We start from the raw sequence: 11439 nt of genomic DNA on the forward strand, positions 1-11439 counted from the left end.
TTTCTGTAAGGCCGTGGCATTCTGGTTGAGTCAGCCCATTCGTACCAAAGCGTGGCTCTCTCAACATTAATTCGAATTATTTCTTAATACAGCATTAAAATCATCTAGTGTGGGACAACGTTTACAAAAACAGATGTTATAGCGGCAACAGAAATACGTCATCTGTTCTCAACAGTTTTAGTATCACTCTTCATGAGATACAGCCTGGTGACAGACAGACAGAAAAATGGACAGACGGACAAGGAAGTCCTAGTAGGGTTCCCGTTTACCCTTAGGACACGGAACCCTAAAAACAACCGCATTCGTGCAAATAATGCCGTCTTTTCTCGCCCCTTTTCATTCCCTCTCCCGAGAGATTTTCCACTGCACATCAAAATATACCAAACTTTCAAACTTCGCCAATTGATTATCCACCTTATCTCTTTGACTTAAGATTGTAAATTGGTTGAATAAGTTTGTCAGTAGTATAGTTTGATGCGACGCGATGGTAACTCCCTTCGCCTGAATAAAATTATGCAACTAAGTAGATTGAGACCGCGGTTTTAATATAGAGAAGTCATTTACATATTTTCAATTAGACTCTGGATACACTATCTAGTTCATTTGTTTTGTTACTAAGATAACTTATGATAGGTACCTGTGAATTAACTATTTGCAAGCTTATAGTTTTCTTCAGGCTTATTTATTTTATTTAAGTGTGGGAGAGCCATGCTTCGGCACGAATGGGCCGGCTCGACCGGAGTGATACCACGGCCTTACCGAAAACCGACGTGAAACAACGGTTGCGTTGTGTTTCGTTGTGTGAGTGAGGTTACCGGACGCCCAATTCCCCCTTTCCAATCTTCCCAATCCCCGATTCCCCAACAACCCTTAAATTCCTAACCCCCAAAAGACCGACAACGCACTTACGCCTCTGGTGTTTCAAGTGTCCATGGGCGGCGGCGATTGCTGACCATCAGGTGATACGTCTGCTCGATTACCGGCGTGTTCTATAAAAATAAATTAGGCTTGATGAGATGAGCACCGCATGCAAGTCTTCCAACCGACCTCGTTTGTGGAATAGTCACTAAGGTGACTGCCGAACTCGAGGTCTCGGCGTTGGGTCCTGGGTCAGAAAAGTCTTATTGAGGTTTTGTCGAGGATTGAGAAGGTTTTTTTAGGGAAACATCCCATGGCTTCTCCTGCCTTAGGCGAGGCGAGAGGGAATGTCAGACTCTTACTGACTAAAAAACACCCCGAAGAAAAACGTCATGAGGAAACCTGGGCTTATAATTTTGAACTTGAGCAAGCGTGGTGATTAATGCTCATAACATTTCCGTGAGAGAAGAAGCCTTTGGTCAGCAGTATGAACTTAGAGGCTGATGATGCATGATTTGATTTCTCAAAGGAAATACGACTTTAATATTTACAAAATAAAGTTTAATAACAACAAAACTGCACCCAAGTCTAGCTAATATTGGACGAGCAAACGGTTGCAATATCCTGAATGCAAGCAGTAAGACGTAAGACTAATAATAACAAATTAAAGTTAATTGAGAGAGAGCTCTTGTCCAAACATGTTTGTTACGGACTATGTTAGACATTCAGCGCTGTGGGTTGGCCTTAAAAGTTGTTTACAAACTAACTGCTGCTCGCGGCTTCGTTCGTGATACCAAGATAAAAGTATCTAGGTTATTGCCATAGTGCCATTATCACTAGCGTGTTAATATTCATAGCGATCCTTAGCAGAACCCCGTATAAAAATATGTTTAAGTATGTTTTTTTAGGGGCCCAATCATCAATTTTTTTCTCGTTCTGTCTCTCAATCAAGAGGACTTACCGATGCTATAACAGCGGGCCCTTGTTTGAGGGCCCCGGCCCTTATAATGACGTTAATTTTCCTTAAATTGCTGTCAACTTTTGGCAGTGATTTTTAGTTAGTGAGAGTCTGACACTCCCTCTCACTACACTTTTAAGTTATTGAATGTTTTTCTCCCCTCAAAACAAAATGCCAGTCAAAGAGTCTTTAGCTTAATCGAGAACTATAATAATTCTGCATGGAAACATTGGACTATCGATACACAGCTACGTTCAAATCGATTGTAATCGAATGCTGTGCGAATCGAAACGGATTAACAATTGCAATGTGTATCGAGTTTGACAAAGCAACGTGTCCTTTGCAGGTGTTAAACTACAAAGGCAAAGTTTGTATTTCAATAGAACTAACAAGAATGCTATTGGAAGTGAGAAATATGAAGAATAATGTCTGTCAGTACTTTTGTGGAGTTAGTTTCTCGTTCCGAAGTCGAGTGAGTATCTCCTTGATGTTAATCACTCGACTTTTTCAATGGGAGCTTCCGTATTTTTACTTACCAGATGGGGCTAATATAGGAAGAAAACTTCTGTCCAATCACTGTAGCTGTCAAAAACTAAACGTCTAATGGTGTGACACTAACTAATTAATATCCTATCCTGTGCGTACGGCGTCGCGTACCGCGCGCTTCAAATAGCCATCAGACCACCACATATAGGGCCTAATCAGGCTGAAGCCTAACCCGGAGCTGCGGACTACCTAGCGGGTTTACCGGAGCTCCGGCTGGAGTAAAGCAAGAGTAGTCTGACACTCCCTCTCGCCCAAGGCGGGAAAAGTGATTGGTTGATTTTCCCCGGTAAAACAAAATAAGGTCATACTCTATTAGACGTACAACTAATAGCTTAAAGAACATTTTACGATCCCCATAAAAAGAAATCTAATAAACTCTTTACAAAAATTACACTAAAAAAAAACCTGGGAAATAGACCAAAAAACTCCCTAAAACGTTGTAAAGGTGACCTAAAGTATGGCAACCCCGCGTGATTCAATTGCTTACAGGCTAAACTCCATTAAAATAGCTTTTAAGACCTTTCTTTCATGTAATAATTCATTCTTTCTATGGACAGGACGGTGCGAAATTATATTTTCGCTAAATCTCTTTACAAACGTTAACAGGAAAAAATAAAGATAAAGATACTACGACTCGCTTTACTAATCTTTATTAATAAGGATTTGTATTGTAACGCGGACGTTTCTATCTTTTAAGTATTTGTCTTGTACTGAAATCATTTAAGTTTATCTTTTTAAAAATTGTGACAAGTTTTGGGTGCTTTTTGACCAGAGATGTGTTATGCTACGTTGCTGTGAATGCGTTTGGCTTTCACCAATCATATTCATTGGTACACATAGCTTAGTACTGGTGGAAACGGACTTAATTAAGCTATGTTTTTATATGGAAAGATGCATAATCTCGTCTTCCTCGCACAACTACTTTGCGGCGGCCCATCATCTACGTAGCTTAGTATCGGTGGAAACGGTCACGTAGTTTCACAGCTTAGCTATTACATCTTCGTAGCATAGCTTCATAGCACATTTCTAATGGAAAAGCAACCTAACAGATCCGTACACATAAAAAATATAAGTATTGTATTTATGTATATAGTGTGTATTGTATATTTACACGGTACCATTTGCTAAGATATTTTTCCAAAGATATAAGTACACTTACTTCGGTCCTACCTGTCCTTAACACACTTTTGAATACAGCCTACCCTCCGTCATACCTTTGGCACTTTCTCTACCCTTATCAAATGAATAAGTGATTACACTACCTAAAGTATATTACAATAGCTACCAGCAAGTCAACATACACCATTCTTCAAAGAAATTTCGACTTTAAGTCATAATGGTACAGTCAAAAATTGCCTGACGAAATTCGACAATTTAGAGTACGTTGATTTGCATTTTTGTCAGGAATTTTCGCGTGTAGGGTCACTTTAAGGTGAATGGAATAAAAATTATGTCGTGATACTGAATTTCCTTTTTTTGGAGTCGTCCATGTTAGGGATTATGTGGATGTAGTTATTATTTATTTAAAGCTGTTTATAAATTTAACTTTAGTCCATACTTAATGTTTAGAACTCGTGAGTAAGAGCCCAGGGCTGCCAGACATAACTTATTTTCTGAAAGGCAAAACGTGGGATACCGAGTAGCTTTTTCAAAACTAAAAATAAAATAAAAATAAAAGTATACACGACGCAAAAAGAATCTCTAGTACTTAATATTACTCAGTATTTACTTGGCGGCTTGTCGTTCTACGTGGAGGACTAGGGGAGACCTTTGTATAGCAGTGGACGTCTCTCTGATGATGATGATGATAATATTTACGGTGCTTTTCCACCAGATGTGCTATGCTACGTTGCTGTATACATTTGGCTTACACCAAACATATTAATTGGTACACATAGCTTAGCACTGGTGGCAACGGACTCAGCTAAGCTATGTTTTTTATATGAAAATATGCGTGCTATGAATGGCTTCCCTACTATCGATACATCGCATACTCGAGCTGCGTATCTTCCTCGCACAGCTACATAGCTTAGTATCAATGGAAACGGTCACATAGTTTCATAGCTTAGCTATTACATCTTCGTAGCATAGCTACATAACACATCTTTGTTCTACCGATTTTTGTATCGTTAATTTATTTACAAAGCAACTGACAGTAGATTCAAAATTATCAAAAGCGGATCTTTTCCCGATCTTTTTTCACATCCTTGTAAACAGAGAATTCGTTCAGTACGATACGACAAATAATAAAACGATATAATAAACAACAAATATTTCTACCAATAAACTCATTAAGTTTACCAATAAAAAAGCTGACGTAAATCGAAGAAATTGCTGACAGACGTTGAACTGTTTTATGGCCCATAAAATATGGTCAAATACATCCACGGTTGAGTGGTGTACCGGCTGTTTATTGGTCATCATGGAATATTGGGAAAATGAACACGTTACTGGGGAATTAGTCGGAAAAATGTGGGCCTTTTTGAGGTCAAATTTGATGATATCTTTAAGATTTCCATAGCCATGCTTTGGCACGAATGGGCCGGCTCGACCGGAGTGATATCACGGCCTCACCAAAAACCGTTGCGTTTCGTTGTGTGAGTGAGATTTTACTGGAGGCCCAATTCCCCCTTCCCAATCTTCCCAATCCCCGATTCCCCAACAACCCTAAAATTCATAACCCCCAAAAGGCCGAAAACGCACTTGTAACGCCTCTGGTGTTTCATGCTAAAAAAGTCAAGGATCAGGATATCTTTAGGGAAGATTTCCAGGATACTTTTTAAGGAGAAGGAAGAGGTTAGAGCATTAATCACCACAATTGCTCAAAGCGGGTTGGCGATTCCAAACTTACAATAATTAAATATAATAAACCCAGATTTCCCCACGATGTTTTCCTTCACTGTTTGTCAGTGGTGTGTAAATAATCTTAGGAAGTACATATAACTCTGAAAATGTCATGTTATTATTTGCCAAACCCACACTCTCATGCATTAGAAGCGGGCGTCTTGAACCTTCAGGCCACTACGACACCAGTAGGCTAAGTATGAGTTTGCCTTACTTTTAAAATAACCGAAACGAGAGCGCGTTCGGCGCTCTGATTGGCCGGCTCAAATAAAGTCAAAGTCAAAATCATTTATTTCAATTAGACCAGGAAGGCACTTTTGAACGTCAAAGCAAATATAATAATATTAATAACATCTGTCTGTCGGTCAGTCCTCTGGTGAAGCTATTTGCTCGTTCCAAAGTGTAGATTCCTATGAAGAAGAACGAGCAAGAAACTCCATCAACCAAACAACAATTACTAAATCAACCATAACCGCTCTCGTTTACTGAAACGAGACTAAAGTTAAAGAGACTTTACGTTTGAATTAACTGTACTTTAAACGTAACGCAAACTCGTACTAAGACTACAGGAAAGCGAGCGTAAACTTACAGTTATTGATCGTAAACCTCCAAAATAATAATTTAATTTGACCGTAATGACCTCTACTATTGGATAATCCTACGTTAGAGCGTAGGCAGAATTACAAGCCCACGCGATCCCGAATATTACTGTTTGTGGGGTTTCTGAAAATCGATATTACAACATCTTTACGACTTACTTCTCTATAGATAGTGGGCTGGAATGTAGGCTGGGTCATTTTAATACACCCACATTAGATAAACTACGTGAATCGATTTATTTCTTGCGAATTTTCGAACGTAGGCTGGGAACATAATTTGATGGTTAGTTTGATAAAATTTGGTTTGAACTCAAGTTCAAAAGTTAACTGGTTCATTTATTTATTTATCTATTTGTTTATTTTCTCTTAATCTCAAATTTTAAAGTACTTTGACTACTCCGTTTTTTATAATCGTGATCATAATTAATCAAATGCATTTACCTCCTGAAAGATAGAATATACCTACGGCATTAAGCCCACCTTGTACAGATAATATATGTACATGAAGAGCTAATAAATAAATTAATTTTACCCTACTTTGTATGTCTTTTTGTTTCTTACTCTTTCATGTCAAAACGGCTGAAAGGATCTAGATGAAATTTGGAACAGTCTGATGACCAAAAAGTGTTAGGCTATGTACATTGTAACTAGTTACAGAAACCTATTCATAAAACCAGATTATTTTATCACTTTGAAGCTAGAAATGATCCAGCTATATCTGTACCACAAATAACCATTATAACTTGACCTCCGCAGGTGCACAATGCCCCGAGTGATGAAGTGCCTGGTGTACATTGGCGTGGCTGCCTTCCTTCATCAGCTGCCCAGGTTCTTCGACCGTCGATACGTGCCACAGATCACAGTCTGGCGAGGACACTTCGAAGAAGTCTGCAGAGTAAGTACCTTTTTTATGGGATAAGGCGGTACAAACAAGCAAATGGATTAGCTGATGGTAAGCAATCGCTGCCCAGGGACACCACCAACACTGAGCCAAATGTGAGAAGTTACAAGTACGTCGTCAGCTTTTTGTGATATAATATCGTAACGTCTTTTTCTTCACTGCAAAGACTATGGAACGCCAAGTGGAAAAGATGATGACAGGACTTGCCACTTACTTCGTTGTCTCAGTGACTCCAAGTGTATCTAGGTGTAGAAGAACCAGACCCTCAAAGAGCCATCAGTCCAGCACAGAGGGCCCCATCTGTCCAGCAGGGCTGATGCCCGATCCGGGGCTGCGGACTACCTAGCAAGTTGACCATTCTGACAATTGTTTGATAAGGACTGATGGTAAGAATGACGGGACTCCGGGTCGAAGAGCGGGAGTAGGAGCGGTCAGTGGTCCTATTTAGTAGTAAGAAACTTTACTACAAAATAAGCTATTTATTAGAGATGTTTGACATTAAACCAAGATTGCTCGTGTGGTCTAGACTAATTCAATTAAAAATAAATTATTCAACAATATTTTTTCTCTATTACAGATCGAAATGGCTCCGTGGGTGCAGGCGATATCTCTGGATGCCTACTTCATAACTTACTACGGTTTCCGAGTCCTCTTCGTGCACCTCATACCTTGCACCTCCCTGGTGGTCCTCAACGTCCTCCTCTTCAGAGCAATGAGGACCGCCCAGATCAACAGGCAAAGACTCTTTAAAGAAAACAGAAAATCCGAGTGCAGAAAACTAAGAGACTCCAATTGCACAACTCTGATGCTTATTGTCGTTGTAACAGTCTTCCTTTTAGTCGAAATTCCCGTGGCAGTGGTCACCATTCTCCATATAATATCAAGCACCATAGTTGAGATCCTAGATTACTATATAGCCAACATTTTGATCCTTATAACAAATTTCTTTATTTTAGTCTCTTATCCTATTAATTTTGCTATTTACTGTGGTATGTCTAGGCAGTTTAGGGAGACTTTTAAGGAATTGTTTATTAGAGGGGCTGTGACCAGCCGCAAGAATGGTGGGTCCAGTAGATACTCCTTGGTAAACGGCCCCAGGACATGCACTAATGAGACCGTGCTCTAAATCACGGTGCTCTTGTAAATATTCTTATGATAGAGTAAGGTTTTTGATTTGTTTATCTCTGTCTATGTATCTAGTACTAGGGACATATCAATGAACAATTTATTTTCTGAACTTAACATATTTCGAACGATTTATCCTTCCTATTGTAAAGGTGTATTTTTTCATTTGTCTCTTTTTTTAGTTTGTATACAAGTTTAGAATACATTTTCGTTCATAAGTGTATACTTATACATACATAAAGCGACGATTTTCTACTAAATGTATAACATTTGTATAAAACCGATGTTTGAAAAATTAATGTTTATACAACAATTAGGGATTGTGTAATAAAATGTAGAATTAGTAATGTATAATTTGCATTTACATTCTGCTTATTGTATAAATTTGTTGATATATAATTTTTGGGTACTTTTTCGTGGCTGTGAGATTACCTGATCATAAAATAAGAAATAAATTAAATTTGTTAAATGTTAAATAAATAATTTAAATAAATTGATTAGCTGATCCCACAGCCTTCAAATGGCGAGCCCCCATTTCGGAAAAGTATCACTATACAATAAAATACAATTATACATTTTGTAAATATTATAAAACGAAAAATATAATAAATATAAACAATAATTTAGTTCTGAATGTGCTTTTATTAAATGTACAATTTATTTTTAGGATAAACATGAACGATTTATAAGGTATTTGTAAAATTTATATAAAAATAATAATACTTTATTGATTAAATTAATAAAAAAGTAGATAAATGTATAAAAATGTGTAAGTATTTATATAAAATATGAAATGGTACTAAATGTTTATGTGTAAACTATGTTATTAATGTTTGTATTGCTTCCTTATTTAAATAGTAGAAATATTTGAAATTAGAACTTAGGACAAAATAGAGCTTAACGTTAGGACAAGACTTGGTAAGACAAATCTTTCAACAATCGCGCTACAATCGCCCCACAATCGCACAACAGTGGCGCGACAATCGCTGTTGTCTTGACACTAACGTTCTATTAGATAAAATCCTAAAATAAACTTTACAGCGACAGTAATAGGACCTAATTTAAAATGTAAAGCAATTTTGTAAATTGATTCGGACCATGGCGGATTGAACATTATATTAGGTGCATATTATTAAATAAATAAATTGTATAATATACTGTGTTTTATTTTATTCCATTCCATGAGAATCGTTGAACTGCGGATGTAGAATCATTTTGCAAAAGCGAGCTATTCGAGCAATATATAACTTGCCCCGTCGCGAATCTTTGAGAGAACTATTTAAAACTATAAACATTCTTACAGTGCCTTCTCAATTCATTTACGAAAATATTATGTACGTGAGAAAAAATCAACAATTGTTTGAAAAAAGAAGCGACAGACACAATTTTAATACGAGAGGTAAAAATAAGTTAGCTATACCGCAATTCCGATTGTCCAAAGTGCAGAAATCCTTTGGGATTTTGTGTTAAGTGTTACAATAAACTACCAACCACCATACTGAATCTGAACGAGAAAAAATTTAAATCTTGTATAAAGCGTGAACTGTGTAAACAGGCATATTATAAACTGTCAGATTATATTGAAGATCAAAATGTGTGGCAGCATGTTGGTCTGGCTACACTCCACACAGCGAGTGTCCTCGCTCACACTAGACAATGCTCTAATACGATACTAGTTACACGTTAAATCAAAGTACTAATTTATTCCAATGTAGTCTAGGGATCCTGTGGCATCAAAGTTATTTATTTATTTTTTATTTGAACAAATTAAATTAAAGATTATTTCGGATTTGTATAGAAGCATTATTTCAAAATTGTAAGTGTACATATGTGGGCACTATGTTTGAAACAGTACTTTTTTAATTTATATTCTTTACAAATTGGTTTTATTGTCCCATAGTTTTGACGTCGTATTTTCGTTACATTGTTCCTACATATATATACAATAGGTAAATGATCAAATAATGTATCAGAGATATTGTAAAAAACATTTTTTGAAAAGAGTAACGATGGAGTTTCTTGCTCGTTCTTCTCCATTCGAAGCAACACTTTTGAACGAGCGCCTAGCTTCACTGACAGACAGACTGACGGACAATTCAATTTGACGTTTCAAAAGTGCCTAATTTAGGATTATATAAAAATAAATGCTTTGACTTTGACTTTGAACACACGAACCATAGATTGTAGTCAGAAGCGTGCTATTGGACAGGCAGTCTAGCAGTGACCAAAAATGAGCTGATAATGTCGAACACACGAGGGATACCTTTTTTAAGGATGGGTAATCATCATATGATTTCTCGTACCTTGGTCGTGGTGAGAGGGAGTTTAACGCTCGAATACTAAAATGCTACTCAAATTTAAGTTACGCTTAAATCTCGTGCTATCTCTGTCATTTACAAAGAATTTATAGGGACAGAACTAAATTTGAGTGACGTTTGAGTATTTGACCATCTGACTCTTACTAAATAAAACCCACCCCGTTCCTACTCCTGCTTTTCGAGCCAGAGCCTCGATAGAACCGCTAGGCAGTCCGCAGCGCCGGATCAGACATCAGCCTTACTGAGAATTCTGTGGTGGTCTAATGGCTCTTTGACGCGTGCGCAGAACGCGACGCGCCGTTCGCACGAGAGTGTCCATCTTACTAAATAAAACCCACCCCGTTCCTACTCCTGCTTTTCGAGCCAGAGCCTCGATAGAACCGCTAGGCAGTCTGTACCTCCGGATACCGCAGTTCGGCTTAGAGCAGGAGTTAGAACGATCCGACGAGTCTTTAAATGATTTTCTACCTCAAAAACAAAGTAACTTATCGGCCATAGAAAGGTATCGTGATTGGATCTAGTCTTGTCTGATGGTATGCATTGATGCAACCTAAGATGAAGCACAAATGATCATACAACACAGCACCTCTTATTGGACGTTTCCCTGTCTAAGTAATCGAGAAAGTGCTATTTTCTGTCTTACTAAACAAAACAATTGACAACTTTAAAACAAGCTTTTATGCTGATGCTGAAGGGTGTTTTTCCGCCAGAGGATGCTATGCTACGTCGCTGTGAATTCGTTTGGCTTCCACCAATAATATTTATTTGTATAAGTGATTTATTATTTATTTATTTGTTAAAAGGTATATGTTAGAGAACTTATAATCTAGTGTACAGTCCGACAAAACTATATAACTAGTTTGTCTGTCGGATGGAAACGGACTAACCTAAACTGTGTTAAAAGAGTGAGAAAAGATGCGTGCTTTGCATGTGTGCTGTGGATGACTTCCTTACTATCGATACATCCCAATCTCGAAGCTGCGCATCTTCCTCGCATACCACTACATAGCTTAGTATCAGTGAAAACGGCCACATAGTTTCACAGCTTAGCTATTACATCTTCCTCGCACAACTACAAAGCACATACTCTGGTGGAAAAGCACCCTAATTCACATTAAACTAATAGGTACGAAACAATGTAACGTCACTTGCATGCCTAACTATGCCAATTTGTACAATTTTGAATTTTATAGCTATACAATAAGGTTCAATATCCATTAGTAAGACACTACAACTTCTGTTTCAAACGCTAATGGTATTCTGGTAAATGAAACAATTGAATTCGTTCGT

At 37.6% G+C, this 11439-nt stretch overlaps 1 protein-coding gene across 2 annotated transcripts in view; it reads left to right on the top strand.

The window, feature by feature from the left end:
• LOC118276693 (sex peptide receptor) overlaps nt 1-8986 on the top strand; it is a 320099-nt gene extending 311113 nt beyond the window's left edge. For both annotated transcript variants that reach the window (XM_050699791.1, XM_035595133.2), the window contains 2 exons: nt 6562-6700; nt 7284-8986. In XM_050699791.1, the coding sequence (XP_050555748.1) occupies nt 6562-6700; nt 7284-7832 (688 nt within the window). In that variant the 3' untranslated portion in view covers nt 7833-8986. The remainder of the gene's footprint in view (nt 1-6561; nt 6701-7283) is intronic.
• The last annotated feature ends 2453 nt before the right edge of the window (nt 8987-11439 follow it).

The sequence above is a fragment of the Spodoptera frugiperda genome, chromosome 17 (genome assembly GCF_023101765.2).
Source record: "Spodoptera frugiperda isolate SF20-4 chromosome 17, AGI-APGP_CSIRO_Sfru_2.0, whole genome shotgun sequence".
Classification (NCBI taxonomy): Eukaryota; Metazoa; Arthropoda; class Insecta; order Lepidoptera; family Noctuidae; genus Spodoptera; species Spodoptera frugiperda.